Source organism: Urocitellus parryii, chromosome 3, assembly GCF_045843805.1.
Source record: "Urocitellus parryii isolate mUroPar1 chromosome 3, mUroPar1.hap1, whole genome shotgun sequence".
NCBI lineage: Eukaryota > Metazoa > Chordata > Mammalia > Rodentia > Sciuridae > Urocitellus > Urocitellus parryii.
This window is the reverse complement of record NC_135533.1, coordinates 173,852,684-173,875,441: the sequence shown is the minus strand read 5'-3', so window position 1 is coordinate 173,875,441 and position 22,758 is coordinate 173,852,684. Positions and strand designations below refer to the sequence as shown.

Below are 22,758 nucleotides of genomic sequence, written 5' to 3'. Positions count from 1 at the left end.
ACCCCAGGTCAGTACTCATAGCATTTTTTTGTGATCATTCACCAACATGTGCAAAGCAGTAAGAATCTGAGTCCCTCTGTGTGCATGTGTCTAGCTGAGGTGGAACCCCGTGACACGCTATCTTCGTGTTCCAGCTCTCCTGCTGCAAACAAGTGTCCTTTCTGTAGTCTATATAGTGCTGTGCTTTCATATTTAAGTAGTTTTTGTTGGTGATTTCACTGTTCCAAATGGTCCCCCAGTGCAGCGCTGAGGTGCCTCGTGGTGTCCTTAAGCACAATTAGGCTGCGGTGTGCTTTCCAGAGAAAAGCACACCACGTTGGATAAGCTTCCTTCAGGCACAGGTCCCGTATGATGCCATGAGTTCAATGGTAATGAATCAACAGTTCATACTCAATGAGGTACCCTGAGCAGAAACACATGTAACCCAGCTTATGTATTGATTAGCTGACAAATATTGCAGACACTTATCCCTGTAATTATAGAACATGGCTGTTATGAATACTGAGAGTTAACTGTACGTGCAGAGGTATGTGTGTCTTTTCCTCTCCCTTACCCACTCTCCTTTTTACCTATTCTCTCTCTCTTTCTTCTCCTAATCCTTTGCTTTTGGGGGGCTGATTTCCTTGGTCATTGATCCTTCTGTATTATCCTTCAGCCCTAAAGGGTGCCCACAGAAGGCCCTTTACTTGCTCATCCCCTCATTCGTTCCTCATTCAGTACACATCAGAGGGTCACCTTCTTTTTGCCATGCTCTGGGCTGGGCTAGGACATGAACACACACCTTTATGTTAAAAAACATTACATACATATAGAATTATTGCAGTCTGTGATTTTGAAGCAAATCAAGAATCTCAGAAACTATTTCTAAAAGTGCTTCCCATCCTCTGCCATTCTTGCCCACTTTTTTCCCCTACCCAGCAATCTTTTTGGCCACATGTTGTCCTAAAATGTTAGAAGGAAACTTTAGAGGCCACCTGATCCAACGCCCTTAGTTTACAGATAATGAGACTGAGATCCAGATAGGGAATGTGAAATGCCTGAGTCATGTAGGTAGTGTGAGGGCCTTAAAAAAAAAAAAAACAGATTACAACCCAGGTCTTAATTGTTCACTGATTGTTCTGTTTTACAAGTAAGGATCAGGCAAGAAAAAGAGAGCATCAATTATGATCTGGCAATGTCTGATAAAATATTCATGAAACAGATTTCTGCAAATTGTGTGCATTGTAATAAAGCTGAAGAAAAAAATATCTGAACAGAAGTTTAGAAAACAATCTAGGTTTAACTGTTTTTTTTTTTTTTTTATGGAAGCATTCCATATCTCTGGTCAGGGTGTCTAGATGTTTATACTAGATAGCAGGGTCTTTGTATTTCTCATTTGGGCTGAGCACAGTGGCATACACCTGTAATCCTAGTGGCTCAGGAGGCTGAGGCAGGAGGATCGCGAGTTCAAAGCCACCTCAGAAACTTAGCAAGGCCCTAAGCAACTTAGTGAGACCCTGTCTCTGAATACAATATAAAAAAGAACTGAGGATGTAGCTCAATAGGTTCAATACCTGGTACCAAAATAAATAAATAAATCTCTCATTTAGATGATTTCTATTATCAATAATCTGTTGTAGCACATCTAAAAGTGGGCATCACACCAGGCATAGTGGTGCACACCTGTAATCCTAGCAGCTCAGGGGGCTGAGGCAGGAGGATCTCGAGTTCAAAGTCAGCCTCAGCAACAGTGAGGCACTAAGCAATTCAGTGAGACCCTGTCTCTAAATAAAATACAAAGTAGGGCTGGGGACATGGCTCAGTGATCGAGTGCCCCTGAGTTCAATTCCTAGTACCAGCCCTCCAATAAAAAATTTTTTTTAAAAAGTGGGCATCACTTGGTCCTAGTCACACATACATAAATTTGCAAGCCCAGAGTGTGGCAAGAAGGTGGGGGAATCTACAAAGCCAACCAGGAAACAGATCCAGGAAGCCTACTTCCTGCCTGCTCCCCAAATCTAGCCACCACTCTTTCCCTCCTGAAAGGGGGAAGGAAGAAGGTTAAATAAAGATAATGTGCCCATCCTCAAACAAAGCATGGCTAACCTCTTTGGGTCTTCCAAGTACTCCCATTTCCTGTGGCTAAAGTTAGGCCTTTTAGATAGGAATTTTAATTTTAATCCATGACTGGGCAGACAGAGGGTTACAGACCTCTCCATAAAGGACGGGAAAAAGGAGGAGTCCCTTTCCAGCCATCCCAGGGGAGAGCTGGGCCAGAGAGTTGCTTTTTTTTTGTACTTGTCATGAGCAGTAAAAATGCATGGCACAGTTACACCATTACTTTGTGTGATAATTACAAGAGAGAGCCTCCATCATGAAGTGTTTCTTAAACATCACTCATTTGTGGCTCTGAACCTCAGAAAAGACAATAATTTTCTACTAAACAATGTATGTAGGTTTTCCTTATATTTCTCTTTAATGAAATGTTCATATTATAATGATAGAACTCCAGGATGCTTGCCATAGGTAGACTATAACTGTTAGGGTAAATAACATGCACTAAGCTATGTAATTAAATTCCAGCTAGATGCTGTGGCCTGGGCATCTTTGTGCCCCAAAAGATGGCGGTAGTTAAACATCAGAGGGGTGTTAAACAAGAGCTAACCCCAATTTAAGCCTTTCTCCTTGACGGAATCAAGAAGGACAATGAATTGGAAATGGAATAGCTTTGTTATTGTGTGATCTGGTGCTATGTAAAGGCTGTTGTAGTGCACCACCCATATGGCCTAGGTCTCTCTCCAGATGTCACCTGTAGGTTTCCCATCCATGCCTGTCTCTTCCTATGCCCTTCTTGGTGTTTTTTTTTTTTTTTTTTTTGGTGGGGGGAGGTGGTTATCGGGGATTAAACTCAGGGACACTCGACCACTGAGCCACATTCCCAGCCCTATTTTGCATTTTATTTAGAGACAGGGTCTCACTGAGTTGCTTAGGATCTTGCCATTGCTGAGGCTGGCTTTGAACTTGAGATCCTCTTGCCTCAGCCCTTGAGCTTCTGGGATTACAGGTGTGCACCACTATGCCCGGTGTGATGCCCACTTTTAGATGTGCTGTAACAGATATTGATAATAGGAATCATCTAAGTGAGAAATTTATTTATTTATTTTGGTACCAGGGAATGAACCCAAGGATGCTCAACCACTGAGCTACATCCCCAGTTCTTTTTTATATTGTATTTAGAGACAAGGTCTTGCTAAATTGCTTAGTGCCTTGCTTTTGCTGAGGCTGGCTTTGAACTTGTGATCCTCCTGTCTCAGCCTCCGGAGCCACTGGGATTATAGGTGTGTACCATGGCTCCCGGCTCTTCCTATGCACTTCTACCTGCAGGGCTTTCATCCAAGGCAGCTGACATCCTGGAGAGCCCCCTCTACCCCTGGGTTGGACACTTCTTCCTCCACACACTCAGGGGAGAAGGTTGGGTGTTGTCTGTACTCTCTTAGGGGGTCTCCAACAGGTTGAACTCTAGCTGGCCATGGCTGTAATCTGCTGGGTCCACACCCTTTATCACTTCCTTTCCCCTGTCTCACTTCCTCACTCCCACTGGTTCTTCCGAGGATCACCTCCCAAGTAAACTGTCTATACATGAATCTCCAGGGTCTGTGTTAGGGGAACCCCAAAGACACCTCATAGGCATACTGCACCAAAGAATGGTTTAAAAATGGATACATATAGTTAGATTGGAATGGAAGCCTCAGAATGAATTCACATTTGTATTTTTTCCCTACATCTACTGAGAGAGGGTCCAGAAACAGTGGCTTCTTAGCAGCAAAGAACAAAATTTAGAGCCCAGATGTTGGTTTCTAAATGCCATTCTGCACTAAAAAGACCCAGGGTTTTTGGAGAAAAGGCCAATTCCAAGGACTGGGGCAGGGAAAATACCAGAGGACTCTCAATAATTTCTTTTATACCAAATAGTAATGAAGTACTTTAAGAATGATGGATAGGTGAGCAAGCAGGACATACAAACCAGCTAGTAGGGCTCTCCCTGGCCAAGTCTGGAACAATCTGAGCACCAAAGTGAATAATGATAGTAATAACCACTGAATAAAATAGTAATCCATGAAAACCCACAGTGATAGAAATACAGTAGTCCTCTCTTACGCATTTGGGATATGGTCTGAGATCCCCACTGGAAGCCTGAAATCATGGGTACTACCAGCCTTATATATACTATGTCTTTTCCTATACACAGTCTACTACGTGACTAATGAGGGAGTAGTACATACAGCATAGATACCCTGGACAAAGGAATAAGTCATATCCCAGTGAGGACAGAGTAGATGGTGTGAGATTTCATCAGAGTACCCAGAATGGTGTGTGACTTCAAACATGAAGTGTTTATTTCTGGAATTTTCAATTTCATATTTGGTCAACACAGGAAATTGAAACTAGGGAAAGTGAAACCATGGGTAAGGGGGTACTCCTAGAAATGGGGAAGTAAAGGGTGGTGAATGGAGAGCTCTGCCATAAGGTAGAGCTAATTCACAAATAGGATGATGGAGTTAAAAACCCATCAGTACTGAAACTAGCATTTCATGGGGAATGAGCCACCCCTATAGTTTCAATTTGTTACTTACCAAAGGAAAAATAGCAAAATTTACAATGGAGACATGATGGGGATGTAGCTTAATGGTAGCACACTTGCCTGGTGTGTATGAGACTCTATGTTCTATCCCCAGTACTGGGGGAAAAAAAAGTGTACAATGGAGAAACTTTGAATTCAATAATCAAAGCTAATGTTACCAATATTGGGACAAACTGATATAATAGGATCCTCTGATGGAATGTACTAAGAAAGACATCGCACTTTTATCATGTTCCAGTGAAAAATGCACAACTTAACCTATTCTCCCATCACTCTAGTTGTTTTTAAATACATCACTTGAATCTAATCATGAAGAAACATTTAATAAGCCCACATTGAGGGAAGTTGTACAACATTACTGGCCTGTACTCTTCAAAATTGTCAAAATCAGCTGGGAATGTTGGCTCACACCTATAATCCCAGCGATTTGGGAGGCTGAGGCAGGAGGATGGCAAGTTCAAGGCCAGCCTCAGCAGTTGAGCTAGGGATGTAGCTCAGTGGTAAGGCAAAGTCTGGGGACTGTTCCAGATGAAAGGAGACTGAAGAATACACGACAACAAACACAAGGCAGGATCCTGAATCAGATTCTGGACCAGGAAGGCAATGACTATAAAATACATGATTGGGACAGTCCAGCATATTTTGAAAATGAACTGTGGATAAGTTGACACATTTTGTCAATGTTAAATTTCCTTCTTTTGATAATAATTACACTGTGTAGGAGGATGCTCTTGGAAAATACACACTGAAGTATTTTGGGGTTAAATGGATATGAAGTCTGTAATTCATTCTCAAATAGGAAGAAATACTTTACATCCATATGTCTAGATAGATAAATGGGGAGATAAATAGGGATGAAATAACTGTAAAAAGATATAAGGAATCAGTGAATCTGGGTAAAGGGTTTTATCTTATTCTAGACTTACGAGCTTATCTCTAAGTTTCAAATTGTATTAAAGTGTCCAAAGAAACAAAATGGGTTGGGTGTTGTGGCGCACACCTGTAATCCCAACTGCTTGGGAAGCCAAGGCAGGAGGATTACAAGTTCAAAGCCAGCCTCAGCAACTTAGTGAGGCACTAAATAACTTAGCAAGACCCTGTTTATTAATAAAATATTTTTTAAAAAGGCCTGAGAATGTGGCTCAATGCTTAAGTGCACTTAAGTATACTGCTGTAATTATCTTGTAATACAGTAATTCACCACACACACACAAAAAAGTAAAACAAAATAAATGCACAAATTCACAAACGACCTAAGCACCCTGACCTGTTGAAGAAAAAGGCCTATGTCCCTTTGCTCCTGGATCCAGTATCCTCTTGCTGCCCAACCCTAGGGGGCAGCAGCCCCTCTTGTGCCTTCAATCCTTCAGGCTCCCTTGAGGCAGCAGTTGGCCCAGTCATTTCCGCAGCATAATTCCTTAGGCCCGAGAAGATCATTTAAGGATTATTTGATCAAAAATAGCTCTGTTCTAAACAAAACTGGAAATTCTCACAAGAGATTGGCTGTTTATCCTTAAAGATTTTCTTCTCCTTCAGTAGGAAAAAAAAATTATAAGGAAAGTAACTGAAGCAATGAATGCCCTTCCCTCAAAGCAATGGACCCACCTGTGCCAACAACCAACATCTCAGTGTGGCTCCTCCATGTGCTGCCTCTGGAGGAGCCAGAGCTTCGGGAACAATCCTGGGCTGTGCCTGTGACAAGGTCCTCTACAGCCAGATCCCATTCAGCGCAGGGGGCCACCAGTCTTCAGAGCTGTGGTGACTCACTTTAGAGCAATGCCCCTGGCAACAGTCTGTAGAGAAAACACTCAGAACAAGAGCACAAAAGCCGGCTACCATTTCTGAGGCACCATCTGTAAAGATGTCAACTGTGATTACAGAGACATTTTCCTCCTGCAGCTGCCTTTGAAAACGGAGGAGGGGCTCACCGCAACCCCAAATTACAGGGAGGGAGGCAAAGGGCCCCTGAACACCAGGGACATGCAGGTATTCAGAGCATCCCTTCTTCACTGGCACCATCATGTCCTGTCAAGTTTTGAGTCAAAAACAAAAGTTGTGGTGAGCCACAAATGGGCTGCAGAGAAGAGACGAGTTCTGTGCTGCCTTTTCTAATCCTGAATCTTTGCTTCAAAGTCCATTCCAACCACGTATATCCTGAAGTCTGAAACCAAGGCCTGGATTTTGCAAAAATCAAAGCATATTTATTCAGCGTCTAATCCATTTCCCAGGAAATGGGTGTTTTACTAAGACATAGAATTCTTTCATGTTCAAAACTTTCCTGGATCTTGGTGAAGCCTGACCAGTGCAAAGAAAAAACTCAGCAACGCTTGCTGACTGAATACATGTGAACAAATGAACCCATTTGCTTACCAAATAGCAAATATAAAGCTGTAGAATTTCTCTTTTTAGGAAGACTAAATGCCAAGAAGTATTGACCATGAGATACCATTTTTTTTAATACTGGAGTCCCCAGGATTTTTGAATTTTGATGATGAAAAAACAGGAGACTCAAATAAATGAATTTCCCTATATGCTTTAATTCATTTGACAGATTTTATTGAATACCTACTATATGCTAGGCACTGTGCAAACTGGCACATGCATTGGTTAAATGCTATAAGAAAGAATATGGTCAAGTATGTCTAGGTGATTCTAATGTACAACAGAGACATGAGACGATACCTCAGAGTTGTGCCTCTAAGCTTTAGGAGGTTTGAATGTTTGACAAATTCAATCCATCACAGATTGAAGGCTCCTTCCAGTGGCAATAACTCCCCAGCATTTCTGAAATATAAAAAGGTAAGGTGCAGGGTATTTGATATCTGTTATACAAGTAGCTGATCTTTTTTTTATTTTATTTTTTTAGTTGTAGATGGACACAATACCTTTATTTTATTTATTTATTTTTATGTGGTGCTGAGGATCGAACCCAGTGTCTCACAAGTGCAAAGCAAGCGCTCTACCACTGAGCCATAGCACCAGTCCCACAAGTAGCTGATCTTATATGAAATATTGGCTTGGTTCAAATACGCATAGAGTGGTCTTAGATCATTTAAACTCTTTAAACCTCAGTTTTCTTATGTGTTATAACTTCTTTGTACAGCAATCATTATTGGAAGTATTAGGTGAAAAGCACCCAGAATGCTGTATGTTTGTTTTTTAGGGGTTTTATTTTGGGGGGGGATTGAACCCATGGGTGCTTATCTTCTGAGACACATCCCCAGCCCTTTCTAATATTTTACTTAGAGATAGGGTCTCACTAAATTGTTTAGGATCTCACAAAGTTGCTGAGGCTGGCCTTGAACTTGAGATCCCCCTGCCTCAGCCTCCGAAACTGCTGGAATTACAGGCCTGCACCACTGTGCCCAGCAATGCTATCTATATTGGACAGTTATATATCCCAGCAGGAGGAAGGAGGGAGGGAGAGAAGGGGCTACCTTAAATTGCCAGAATCTACCATAAAGAAACCAGACTTCAGCCACTCAGATGTGTATTCTAGTATGGTAGACAATCCCAAATGGTTCTGCAAAGGAACCCTTTGTTTATTTAAAGGAAAGTTCAGATCTGCAGGGCAACTCAGTGTTCTTCTCTATTTTGTGTGGCAAATGGTGCCACAGGGTCAATGTTCCAGACACCAGTAGCTGAAGAAAGACTGGCTCTCCCTAGGGTTAAAGGTCAGCTTCTTGGCACTGCTTCTGAGCCCAGGAGCAGTACCAGCACTGGGGTCATCTCTAGAGAAGAGGAGGCAGGAACATAAACCAGGTGTGAGTGCAGGTCTAGAAACCATCCTGTCAACTCAGGCTTCTAGGGTCCTTGTGGATGATGAGCAGGTTCACATCTGAATTCTGCAGCTGGATAGCCCAGGTCATTTGGCTACGTGGAGTAATTCTCTAGAAGTTGAACCATTATTTGAATATCCCCTAAACTACACACACACACACACACACACACACACACACGAAATATATGTTTGTTGAAATGACTCAAAGCCATTCCCACAGTGAAGAATTTTAATAAATAGGAATTTGTTGCAATGTTTTAAAAAAAAAAGCAAACGAACAAAAGAGGGTCAGAGAAACACCAGTGATAAAAGTGTTATAAATCAAAGATTGTGATTAATCCAATTTAGTGCACCCAAGAACCAGAAGAAAAAATATATAATTATAGTAATTTAGAAGGCCTTGGAGAAAGTGCTCTGGTTAACTCAATTTCGTGTTTCTTGTCACATCCCATTGTTGAAAATCTCTGTGGATACGAACCCCTTCTCCTACTTAGATCAGTGCCTGCATGGGTTGTTCTGGGACAGTCTTTCTGAGACGAGTGCTTGCCAGTTCTCTACCCTGGGTAGACAAGCTCCCTGCCTCTTCTCTGTTCTTCCAGCCTGAGTGTTTTATGGGGAGCAGTAGTCTGTGTTGGGTGAATGGCAGAGTGAACCCCAATGTTCATGGGGATTGGCTGAATCTCCCCCTCCTTGCACTCACTTGCTTGGATGCTCTTTTCTTCCCAGGGGAGAGGAAGGCTCAGCCTATCTCATTTCTGCTTCCAAACAAGTAAAGAGCCAGGTGCCCTGTGGCTAAAATCACAGTAGGGGCTTTACCTATTTTCTCAAAATCAAGTTAATGAGTAGACTTTTAGACACTTGAGTTATTTTCTCCATGATTTTTCTCCTTGGCTCCTGAACTTGTTATTATTGCTGTTGTTGTTACTTATACTAATAATAGGATTGCCTAGTTCCTGAGTGCCAGATTGTGTTGATCATTTACCCATGGCAATCTTCTGAGCTCTCACGACCACTGTAGGAGGTGGCACATTAGTGTCCCCGTAGTATAGATAAGGAAACTGAGGTTCAGAGAGGTGAGGAAATATGCTGAAATTTCCATAACAAATAAGTAGCAAAACTGAGATGTAAACTCACCCAATCTGTTGTTAGCACCTGTCTGGCATCTGGGCACATAATGGCATGTCATGTTAGTAGAAATTTATTTACAAGTAGGTTAGAGAGCACCATGATTACCAGATTCTCTACCCTGTGAACAGATTGAACAATCTAGAGAAAAGGAGTAGGGTTCCAGGATGCTGGGAAAGGGAGGGCATCTTTAAAATAGGGAGAACTGGGCTCAGTGGCACATGTCTATAATCCCAGAGTCTCAGAAGCCTGAGGCAGGAGGATCATGAGTTCAAGACTAGCCTCAGCCATTTAGTGAGGCCCTAAGGAACTTAGCGAGACCCTGTCTCTACATAAAATATAAAAAGGGCTGGGGTTCAATCCCCCGTACCAAAGATAAAAATAAAATAGGGAGAAGAAAAACTCTGTGTTCAAAATGGACTAGAGTCCCCTCTCAATTCTGCTTATCCCTGGAGAAAAACAAAATGTGGGTCTTCTTCCCTGCTCAAATGTAGGTTTATCAAGTGGAGTTTCAGCTAAGGGCAAGTGCAAGAACACAAAATCCTTTTGCTAATCTCTTCCCAAAGAAGGCGCAGATGAAAGGCAGGTCCTCAAAGCCTCTGAAGCCACCAAAGCTGTTTGCTATGGAAGACATAAATCAAAAGAGTTCAAGATCTGGTTTGAATTTAATAATTATAAATGACTAATCAGGGACCATTTACTGCCGAGTTGGAAGCTGCACTGTCTCTATCAGTGTGTTTCTGCTGCTCTGGTCACCTGGTTATTAAATAGAAAAGCCCTGTGATTTAATAACAGGGTTGTTCTGACACTAATCAATTCAATCTCAGCTGTTTGAAATTAAGTCAGGCTTGCATTTGCCCTCCTCTCTGTGACAGAGGTGGGAAGGAGGCACTGCATAGGAAACTGATGGTATCCAGGGGCCATCTGTGTGCAACCTTCTGGGGCTTGGTAGTCAGAGAAGCCTCAGGTCTCCTATCCATCTTCTTGCAGGATTCCCCTGCCTCTCCTATCTACCTTGCCTACCACTCTGTGTCAAACAGTAACAAAACAGATATGCCGGCAGCGATAGTGGTAGTAGTAAGAATTAAGGTAATGACCACAGTAGCAATAATAACCATTTTTTAAATCTCTCACTGTATGCCCAGCCCTGTTCTAAATATGTCATGTCCTTTAAATCCTTGAAATATAACTGTGATGGAAAAAATAAATTTTATATGTGTATTGCATAGATACTGATATATCCCACAAATCTAGAACCTGCTTGGTTCAAAATAGATCCTCAATAAATATTTATTGAGAAATTAAAGGACTAAAGTAACCTGTTCTAGGTCACACCAAGTAGCAAATGGTAGAGCTGATTTTTTTAAAAGAGAGAGAGAGAGAGAATTTTAATATTTATTTTTTAGTTTTCGGCGGACACAACATGTTTATTTGTATGTGGTGCTGAGGATCGAACCCAGGCCACACGCATGCCAGGCGAGCATGCTACCGCTTGAGCCACATCCCCAGCCCTAGAGCTGTATTTTGAACTCAGGCATCTCTCATTTGTTCCTCATTTCCTTGAGATATGTTAGGTGAATGCCTTGTGAACCTTTATATGTGTATGTGTGCATTATATGTATATATACATACTTATATGCATATATAAATATGTATGTATTCATCTGGGTGTGTGTATATCTCTCTTCATATATATGTGTGTGTGTGTATATATACACAGTGCTAGGGAATAAACTGTGTTCTTGAGCATGCTAGGCCAGTAGCACTCCATCATTGACTGATACCCTCAGTCCCCAGAGCATGTATGTATATATATATATATATATATATATATATATATATATATATATATATATGTGTGTGTGTGTGTGTATATATATATATATATATCTCACATATGTATATAACAATATACATGTATGTGCATATATATATACACACATATGCATTTATATGTATATATAATTTTAACTTTTTTCAATACTGGGAATTGAACCCAGGGATGTTTTACCGCTGAGCTATATCCTCAGCTCTTTTTATTTTTTATTTTGAGATAAAATAAAAACTTGCTGAGGCTGGCTTCCACTTGCAATCCTCCTGCCTCATTGGTCTCCTGAGTTGCTGGGGTTACAGACATAAACACATACACACACTCACACGCACACACACATTGTTTTAAATAAATATTTAAATGCATTTATATCATTTTAATATATTAATTCAAAGGAAACCACATATTGTTTTTGCATAATATATAAAGGGAAATACTATCATGACAGAAAGTCCACTGTTTGGCAGTCAGGCTGGCCTAATGATAGGGAGTGGCCAGCATTCACTGTCATTGTGACCTTGAGCAGGTCACTAAAGTCTTTCTGCCCTACAGCATCCCTCTGTTTTCAAGCACACTACAGTGTTTAAATGGGGTCATGGAGAAACTTAATGGAGCGGTCCTCTGGCTCATAGCAGATGCCCAGTTCCAGCATCTGTTTCCCTCTGATTGTGTATTGAAAGGCACCTTGTGATTCTCCTTTGATCCTGAGGCTCGAAACCTTAAAGGATTCCAAGATTTGGGTTCTGAGAGAATTGAAGCCAAGCCAGTAAGGAGAAGATATTCAGGCGTGGACTGGGGCTTGCTTTTCTGAGAAGCCATAGTGGTAAAGATTGAGTCAATGTTCATTGCATAGTCTTCCCCAGAACAGCAGAAAAAGCTGTTTGTTCATGGACCATTTACTAATGAGATTTAGATGGCAGCCTTGTGCTGTCAGCAGGTAGCCCAAGCCTAAATCCTGAGAGCCTCAGAGGAGCCCAGGGAACAATAATGCATCATGTAAGTGGGTCAAAAGGCTGAAGTGTGAAGGCTGATGGTCACAAGGCTGCAGGGGGATATGATCAATAATAAGTTTCCAGTGAAGGTCACCTGATCCCCCAGGAATACCCACTCCACTTCGAAACCTCATATTTGATACTGCACAGGGACCTTATCAATTGTGCATTAACAAAGGGGCCTTCTGTTTTTTTTTTTTTTTTTTTTTATTGGAGAAGCATGAGAGGGTTTTCTAAGCTCTTCTAGAAGGTGTCTCCATGCAGTATGTAGCCTGCAGAGTTAAGAATTCAGATGCTCCACTCAGGCCCATTGTTCACAAACTGTCCTCTGTCTCTGCCCTTCCTTCTGATCCCAGGTAGGTATGTATTTTGGGACCAAGAGCTTGGGTGCCCATTGTGGTCATTTATGTTTTTGATGGCTGGATTTCCTTTCCTCCGAGATGTTGTCAGTCTTAGGTTACATGTTTCTAGAGCACAGAGACTGAGTGCTCCTGATGTGAGAACCAGGACATGGATAGGTCCATAGGTCAGGGATGTCTTGCCTTGAACATATGTGGTATTCCTTCTGGTAGGAGACATGGAACTTGTCCAATGCCCCACTCAGACCAAGCTCTGAGATGCCATGATTTCCTTTCACATTTCTACATATTTTAAGGAAAACCAATGCCCCCACCGGTGAGGGAAATGCTTTTTCTTGTTTAAAAGCAAGAATCTGAGCTTCAACTAGCAGCTTTTAAATCTCCAAGGAAATTTGAGGTTGACAGATTTTAGCCTTCTGTGACCTTTGCTTTTGAGGTTTTGATTTAATTTTGGGAGCCAGGTAGTTAGCGGAAGTAAAGGGTGACACCTCAAGAACACTGGCCTCCTTTATTCATTCTTTATTTTAGTCACCCGTTCGGAAATTATTCACTGACCTACTAGTCTGCATAGGGCACAAGAAGCGGGGCCAGTGCAATGGGGGGGTAAAGTTTGCTGAAATCAGAGAGCTCAGGCTCCAGCAATTATTGGGCTCACCCCAGGTGCTTTGTTTTCATGGTTGAAAGGGAAGTGGACGGTGCATTTGCTTCAGTAAACTTGACATGAATAACAAGGTGCGTCCTTGGCTTCTCAGAGTATCTGGGAACCTGTCAGATTGAGTGTGTAAAAGCACAGTTCATACATAGTGGCCTTCCTGCCTAGGCACTCCCCCAGGTACCCTGTCCATGTTTTCTCATGTGCAGAGGAAGTAAAATGGCTGTGACCTGATAGCAGACAGTGATAACCTGAAAAACTAGAAAGGACCACAAAATCAACAGAGAGCTGTGGTCTTCAAGGTCAATTCTCTAGTAGAATAAAAGTTCTAAAAGTGTCCCCTCCCACTTTCCTCACGTTAAACTCCTTCTTACACATCCTCTGTGGGTACTACAGATGTGCTTGCCCAGACTACAGAGCTTGGAGTCAGACAGACCTAGGTTTGAATCCAAGCTATACCTCTTGCTAATTAGAAAGCCTTGGGTGAGTTCCTGCCCCTCTCTGAGCCTCTTTCTCTCCTTCTGTAGAACAGAGATAATACCGGTTCCTGCCTAGCTCATGAGATTGGTGTGACAATCAAATGACATATAGGTATTTAGCTCTGGGAGTAACATATAGTGAATATTTAATAAACTAAAACTACAATGTTATCATTCTGATTATTATCATGATTACTGTGGTAAAAATTTGAAATGAGTGCAGTGTCCTGCAGCACCTCTGCTTTCTGAGATCTTGCTTGTCCATGTCCTTGTAGTTTGTTTCCACATGGTGGTTTTTGTCCTGTAGATCATTGGCATGAGTTCAGTTTCCCAATATTTTAGAAATTTCCAGTTCCTGGGTGGGGAATGCAGTGTCTGCATGTGGCTTGTTCAACCACATGTCCTTCATCACCAGACTGAGCCAGCCTGACTGCTGCGTGCCCACTTAATCCCTGATTTCTCCACCTAGTTTTCTCTGGAGTGGGGTGAGTGGTAAAGAAGACAAGCTTCTCAAAAGGAGCAGGACCAAGGGTATCAACAACAACAAAAAAAAAAAATCAAGAAATTCTATTTTGGTTGGGCACAGTGGCATACATCTGTAACTCCAGAGACCTGGGAGGCTAAGGTAGGAGGTTCACAAGTTTGAGATCAGCCTCATCAACTTAGCAAGCCCCTGAGTAATGTAGTAAGACCCTGTCTCATTAAAAAAAAAAAAAAAAAAAGACTGGGGATGCAGATCAGTGGTAAAGTGTCCCAGGTTCAAAGCCCCGGCACCCCCCACAAATGATACTAATTTGGGAGAAGTTGGCCATGTACCAAATACAGAACCAGCATCTGGGAATATGATCATGACAGACCATATCCTGCCTTCATTGACTAAGATCTCATGAAAAGCTGGCTGTGGTGGCTCATGCCTATAATCCAGCAACTCAGGAGGCTGAGGCAGGAGGATCACAAGTTCAAAGCCAGCCTCAGCAACTTGGCGAGGCACTTAGCAACTCAATGAGAATCTAATCTGTCTCGAAATAAAATACAAAAAAGGGCTGGGGATGTGTGGTCCAGTGGTTAAGTGCCCCTGGGTTCAACCCCAGTACCAAAAAAAAAAAAAAAAAAAAAAAAAAAGATCTTGTGTCAACCGAAAACCAGAATAAGATTATCTGTCTGATCTCTGTCTCATCACCTTATCTGATTCATTCACAGGACAGATTATATTATGTAATTTTCTTCCTCCCTCTTGCCCTCCTTCCCTCCCTCCCTCTCTCTCTCTTTTTTTCTTTTCAGTACTAGGATTTATTCCAGCACACTCTACCACCAAGCTACATCCCAGACATTTTTTATTTTTTATCTTGAGACAGGGTCTTGTTGAGTTACCCAGGCTGACCTCCAACTTGCCATCTTCCTGCCTCAGCCTCCTGAGTTACAGGGACTACAGGCACACACCACCACACTCAGCTATTTTTTTTTTCCTTTGACTCCCAATTAGAGTGAAAGAAACCTGCGTGCCTGGCTCATTCACTGCTGTATCCTAGGACCCAGAGCAGATCATGCACAAAAAGTACCCAGTGAACTTAGAGCAAATAAACAACAACTAAGCAATGCTTTGTGAAATTTTTGCTTCAAGCTCAAGAGTTTAAGCCTCAGATTTCTTCTTTGTTACTAGCAGTGGTCAGCCACTACCGTGTGTAATGAAAATTGACAAGAAAATCCATTCTCTCAATCCATACAGCTTTTATTTTTTAAAATGTGTGGGTTTCTTGAGATCATTCTATCCCAGATTAACCAGCTGTGGCTTAATTAAAAAGGCCCCTAGAGAATATTTGTCTTCTAGACTTGACACTTGAAGCAGGTGGAAGTTTCTGGCTGGAGCTGCTTTGGGGGTGGTGTGAGGCTGGGTTTGAGCGCTGGGTAATATATTGAGCTGGTCTGAAGGGGGCTGCCTGGCTGTGAGAAGAGATTCTTATCCCCTCTTCTTCACCAGCGAAACAGGCTCCTCTCAACTCCATAGCAGCTCAAGGCAAGAGAAGCCTGACTCCAGAAGGTCCTGGGTGATTCTAGGCAGCAGGACCACCTGCCTTTTCCCTGGCACTTGTGTATTGCTAATTGATGGCTGCATTCTCCAGCTTACTCTGCTGTGTGATCCTTGTTAACAAGGCACTCCAGGCAGATGCTCCCAGACATTCCAGGGGGTGAGTGAGACATGACCTATTTGCCTCACATGCTGTAAGCAGCATGAGTGCCCCAAAATTTAGAATCCTGAATTCAGAGTGTTATGCTATGGCTATGTGATAGCAAATTGCTTATAACTTCCCACCTTAGTTTATTTACCTGTAAAACGGGAACTGCCTCTTACCATATCTCCCTCAAAAGAATCACCATATAAGCTGCGTGTGGTGACATGCATCTACAGCCCAGCAGGAGACTCAGACAGGAGGATCACCTGAGCCCTCAAGCTCAAGGGCAGCTGGGTAACATAGCTACACCCCCATCTCCAAAAAAAAAAAAAAATCTCACCATATAAAATAAGCCAGTGAATTGGTTTCCCTGAAACCACAGTGCTGTTTTTAATTGTACCTAGATGATGAATCAAGGGCCAGGCCTCTGTACAAACATGAAGCATCCTCAGATATGGGCAAATATACATGGGGTGGTTGTCAGCAAGTTCACAAGTCTCTTCTGAAAGAACTCAAGTGGAGTATTTGACTTCCTAAGTGTGCTTGGTGAGCCAGGTGTGGGGGCACATGCCGGAGGATCACAAGTTTGAGGCCAACTTCAGCAACTTAGCAAGACCCTATTCGAAATAAGAAGGGCTGGGGTAAAGTTTCCCTGGATTTGATTCCCAGTGTGATTGGAGGGAGGGGTGTCACTTAGTGAATTTGTTAATGTAGATGCCCAAAATGGTGGCACCCTGCACTACTGCTTCAGTGGAAAACTTATAGGATCCCAAACTTCACAGTTCTGGATAAAACTGTGTTCACCTTTGAGAGTTTAAATGTCTAGGTAGCTGGCTATATAAAGAGAGGCCTCAGTCCTTTCCCCATCTTCTCTGGTAGAGTCTTATTCATCCTTTAGGCCTATTAAATACTTCCTCCCTTATCATTGTGCTAGAGTCCTCCAGCCCACACTCTGAGCACCTACTGTGTACCACGCACTCTACTAGAGTGCATTACTGTTTTTACTCCTAAGAATAGAGTTGCCGTTATCACCCCCATCCCCCAAGCATACACATCTTGGAGTTGAGGAAGGGAATTAGAGGAGTGAAGTGACTTTCCCTAAGATGTTTGAATCTTATTCATTACAGTTCATGATATTCCATCTCTTCTACATTAATGTGAGTTCTTTAACCTTGGGAGTTGCCAACCCCTGTTCCTGGGAGCAAACACAGAGACTGGCATACAGCAGATGTTTAACAAACCTTTGCTGAATTGAAGTAGAAATGAGCAGTTCTGTTGGCTGCCTCGGGGTTCTGATAGAGAAGGAGGTAGTGGGATTCTTTGGGGGGTCAAAAACCCAGATGACTCTGGACTTTCCCATAGCTTCACATCACCAATTCTGATCTTTTGGTTGCTTTCTTGCAAGTAGCATCAATAGACTTTAACAAGTCCCACTTTAGGGACAGACACAAGAAAACAATGACCTGATCAGTTGAGCTGGGGATGCTAAAGAAAGGTGAATATATCTTTGATGGACTTTCTTATGATATATGGATGGAATTTCTTTTCTTTTTATAAAGGGGAAAATATTTTTCTGTATCTGACTGAGCCGTAAGCCCTGGCCATAAACTTATAAATTCATTTCAGATATAATTATCTTTAGTTCAATAACGACTTTTCTGGGGGCTGGGGTTGTGGCTCAGCGGTAGAGTGCTCACCTGGGTTCGAGCCTCAACACCACATAAAAATAAATAAATAAAGGTATTGAGTCCAACTACAACTAAAAAATAAATATTAAAAAAAATAACGACTTTTCTGAATCTCAGTTTTTATGACTATAAAATGGGAAGGTTAGAGAAGACATCTAAGGTTCTCTTCAGCATCGTGGTTCTGTGATTGCATTAGAACATTGGACAGGTTGAGAACAGACACTTAAATTGCCCAAGTACAAAGCAGTTCTGAAAATGGAATATCTTTAAGTGAATTAGATTTTCTTTCCAGTATAGTTGTTTCTCCAAGTTAGTCAGAATTTGACCCTGGTATCTATGAATGTTTTATGGAGACATATAGAAAAAAAAGAAAAGAAAAAAGAGACTCTAGCAGCATGAACAAGACTAATAATGAAAAATGATTATCCTAGAGCTTAATAGCTTCCCGTAATTCTTAGAACTGTTCATTTACATAGTCCCGTTAAAGTTTTGTGGCAGTGTGGTGGAAATGATAAGGTTTGCATATGATATTGGATTGCTTGCTTGCTTTCCTGAATCAAAACCATAATCCCTGTTTACATTTAAACTTTGTTTTATTGTTTGTTTTGCAGCGGAAACGGAAGCAGAGCGCCCAAGATGAAGACGCTGTTAGCCTTTGCAGCCTCGACATAAGTGTAAGTGCAGTCCTTTCTGCTTCCCATGTCCCTTCTCTGATCATTATTTGTTAATATGCTGTGTACCTTTTTGAAGTGGGCTTCCCTGGTCCAATATGGAAGTTGTAACCCAGGGTAAATAAAATTTTTTTTTTCTTTTTACTGGAGAAAGTTGTGTGGTCAACTTAAACTTCCAGGCTAAGTTCTTCAAAGCCTGTGTCTTTTCTTTCATAAAATGAAGTACGAACTTAGTGCATCTGGGTAAAATCTAGATGAATCCTGCTGTGCTGTTATAGAGGCTGGTTCAAGAAGATGAACCAGATGTTTGTTTGCCCCTTTGTGAGGAAGTTAGTGGCTTGGCCCAACTCAGGCAGCCGGATGGCCCAAAGGCTGGAAGAGAACTCCAGCAACATGATGGAGTGGATGACTTTGGAGTCAGTAGATCTTAGCCTGAATTAGGATTCTATACTTAACCATTTGTGTGGCATGTTTTCTCGTTTGGCAAATAAGCATGAAAAGAATTCACCTGGAGCTGGGTCTATAGCTCAGTGGTAGAGTGCTTGCCTAGCATGTGTGAGGCACTGGGTTCAGTACCATGTAAAAATAAATGAAATAAAGGCATTGTGCCCATGCACAACTAAAAAAAATTAATTATTTAATTTATTTTAAAAAAGACTTCATCTAACACAAGTTTTTCTTAGTTGAATAAAACAATGAAAGAATACCAAGCACCTACTAGGTACCTATCAACATTAGCCTTATCGTGTTTTTCTTTGAAAGCAAAGGTTTGCAAAAGAGGCTTGAGGGACTGTGTGGTTGAATGCTGGTAATCATAGAGGTGAAAAGCTTTCTTGAATTTTTCAGGCCTTGGAGACTTAATTTCAGCAGTTTCCTGTGCACGATCTCTTTGCTTCCCTCTAATGCAACTGGGAAGCCTCCCTGGGCCTCCAAGGCTCTCATTATCCAGGGTGAGTGGGCAGGTGGTTAGGAACTCAAGCCTTTACTGGGTTCCTCCTGTCCCCTCATCTATGTATTTTTTACACTTTATTGGGGTTTCACTATCTCGCATTGTATCAACTCCTCTGACTTTAGGCCCAATGTCTCTCTTCTACAGAGACCTTCACAAGGTATTTTTATGAGATGAGAAGACTTACAGGCTAAGAATTAAGAACTGATTTGTTGTCTTAGCTCTGCCTCTCACAGGGAAATGACTAACAATGTCATTTCCCCTCTCTGTGCCTCAATTTATCCATTTGTTAAAAAGAAAGGTTGGGGATCAGGTCTTCTAAAACCATCATGATCTGATGACATTTATTTACTGGTATAAACAATGCATTCACTAAAAAGCTATTTTTAATTATGACTGAGTTTTCTGTGATGCAAACAGACATGCTGAGTGAGCCTGAGCTGGCATATAATTAGCATTCTTGAGCACTTTATTTCACCATATGGTGTTTATCTGTTCTAGTCTTTGGACCATCAGATTGATGGAGTTGGGCCAGTTTACTAGGTTGCCATAGAAAAGGACAAAAAGATGATGTCTTCCGGGTTTTACTTTATTCATTGAATATTTTATTGCTGACAATGAAGCTATGGAAGTTTCTTCATCAGCAATCAGATTTTTTATGTGTGTGTTTGGATGTTTATAATTTTGTAGAAATTTATTTTTAGAATTTTAAAACTTTTAGGATTTAAAGACCCCTTAGCTAGATCCCTTAGCATGTAATCCTAGCAGCTTGGGAGGCTGAGGCAGGAGGATCATAAGTTCAAATTCAGCCTCAACAACTTAGTGAGGCCCTAAGCAATTTAGCAAGACCCTGTTTCAAAACATAAAAAGGGCTGAGGATGTGGCTCAGTGGTTAAGCACCACAGATTTTAATCCCTGGTACTAAAATAAAATAAAGACCCCCTAGCCATCATGCACTTCAGTCCCTTTACTTTGCAGATGAAGAAATAGAAACCCAGGTGAGTGTAATGACTGAGGCAAAACTTTACTCTAGATCATTTCTAAGGTCAAGCCTCAGCTACAGTTTCCCTCAACTACATAATTAGTATTTATTTTTCAGAAAAGCACGTCTCTGGATGGAGTGTGTGTATGTTTTATCAAAGAACCACTAAAGTCTCTGATATGAAAGGATTATTTGAAATTATGGGTCATGACTTGGTTTTTGTCCTGGTTGGCATCAATGGCTGCTTTCTTGTCAAGGTCACTTAAGTCTCAGGAAATGAATAATTTCTAGATAACGAATTCTTCTTGTATAGCTGCAGATGATATTACTTTTTTTTTCTTAACCATTTCAAATATTATGTTTTATTCCAGTAATGAGACCTTTATAGTAGAGGAGTATACCCAATTACCACCATTACGGCTATGCTTAGGGATTCATCTATGGCCAAACTCATTTCTAATTTGCTTGGCATTTTTTCTGAATCTTGGCAAACAGATTTCCAGAACCTGGGCTGAATTTTCTTAATTTATTACTGCATAGTAATATATTAGTAATTGTAGAAGTTAGAAGAACCCTGAAAGTGCTTTTAGGGACTTGAAAACTGCTGTTTGGCAGGTTCTGCTGATTCTTAGAGTCATATGGAGATGACATTTGTGTGGCAGAGTCCCATGGAAGGGGTTTATTAACGCTAATATTTCACCAACTCTATGACACACAGTAGAGATGAGTTGAGTTGAATTAACTGGTAGGTGGAGCCACCCATGAAAAGATATTTTGCCATAAATGCAATAATATCTAAATAAATATCTGAGCCAAATAAGTTAATTAGTCTAATAAATAAATGGTCTTTGTAGATTACTCAGAAGGACTTTAATCTTTAAATACTTATTTATTTATTTATTTTCAGTACTGGGGATTGAATCCAAGGTGCTTTACTGCTGAGCCATATCCTAATCCCTTGTCATTTTTTATTTTGAAACAGGGTCTCAGTAATTTGCTGAGGTTGGCCTCACACTTGCAATCCTCCTGCCTTGGCCTCCCTAGTCACTGGGATTAGAGATGTGCACCACTGTTCCCAGTTATCTTTGTATTTTTAAATGGTAATATCCACTGAAGTTGTAGCTAGTCCCTTAACCAACCAGCAGCAATACTGAAAAGTTGCCTCGAATTCCTGGGCTCAAGTGATCCTACTGCTTGAGTCTCCCAAGTAACTGGGACTATAGGCACACACAACCATGCCCAGCCAAAAAGTTGTTTTGAGTCTATGTGTAGTGGAAAGTATCTGAAAAAGAGAGAGGGGGAAAAAAGGTAGGTTTCAGTAGATGACTCATACCAGAGGATGTGAGGGTTTAGGAAAGTAATATTGGTAACTCTCAATTTTGATTCCATTTAATAAGTGGAAAGACAGTCACCAGATATATGCTTTGAATAAGAAATTGCTCAATGAGGAGTCAGGGGTATTTGGGAGATTGTGTTCAAGCTTCCATTGAGTCTCAGCCCAACAATGGACTCTTGTTAAACACTCTCTGTTAATTTTTTTTTCCAAATAGTGAGCTGCCCTAATGTGTGCTGATTTTAATGAAACATAACTGAGACATAAAAAGCTGGGAAATGTTAGTACAGATGAAATCTCCCTTTGATTAAATAGTGCTATGTAGCACCCTCTGCAGTGTCTGAGTAAGGATAACATAAACATTCCCAGTGACATCTTGTTTTATTTTAAAGCCTTGGATGATGATTCTGATAGGTGTTTAGAGGGAGTTTTTCTGCTAAATCTCTCTAACCTCCTGTGAAATTTGGACTGAAGAGACCAAATGGGAGTGGGTGAGCTAAGAAAAGAGCTTCCTCTCACAGAACAGGATCCTCAGTCATTTGGAGTAGGGGTGTCCCTGATTCTTTGGGGCATCTTGTGATAGCCCTGGGTTCCAGTAAATCTTACAAGATTCATTTCAGGGCAAGATTTCAGGACATTTGCAGACCCCAGCCAAGGCCCTACATTAGAGCTCCTCTTAGAGAGGAAATGGGCAGTGTTTTCAAGCCCAGTCAGGGTGACTACGTTGTTCTTCCCTCCACTCCCAGCATTTGGTAAAAAATGGATTTGGACTAAAGAGTCCACACTAGTTGACAAAATAATCGATTTCTATTTTTTCCCACCACTTCACCCAGTGCGTTGGCTGAGCCCCCAGCTTCCGGGCAGAATAGAACATAAACTATTCCAGAAAAAAAAAAAAAGGTAACAGTTTTGAGAACAATTTGCAGAGCAAAGAAGGCTCCCAGCAGCCGCCTACAAATCTCCTCTCACGTCAGAGGATATGAGTGGGATGGTTGTGGGGACATTGCTTCCCCCACTTTTCTAGTTTAAATTATAAGGGCAAGAGATGCCTGAGTGGAGTGCTGAGGGGTTCATGGCACCCCAGCAGAGAGCCTGGTGGAAGAGCAAGGTGTGTCCCCACTTGA

At 41.5% G+C, this 22,758-nt stretch overlaps 1 protein-coding gene across 2 annotated transcripts in view; it reads left to right on the top strand.

The window, feature by feature from the left end:
- Positions 1-22,758, top strand: part of Arhgef3 (Rho guanine nucleotide exchange factor 3) — a 324,382-nt gene that overhangs the window by 161,589 nt on the left and 140,035 nt on the right. For both annotated transcript variants that reach the window (XM_026388621.2, XM_026388622.2), the window contains one exon: positions 18,311-18,373. In XM_026388621.2, the coding sequence (XP_026244406.1) occupies positions 18,311-18,373 (63 nt within the window). The remainder of the gene's footprint in view (positions 1-18,310; positions 18,374-22,758) is intronic.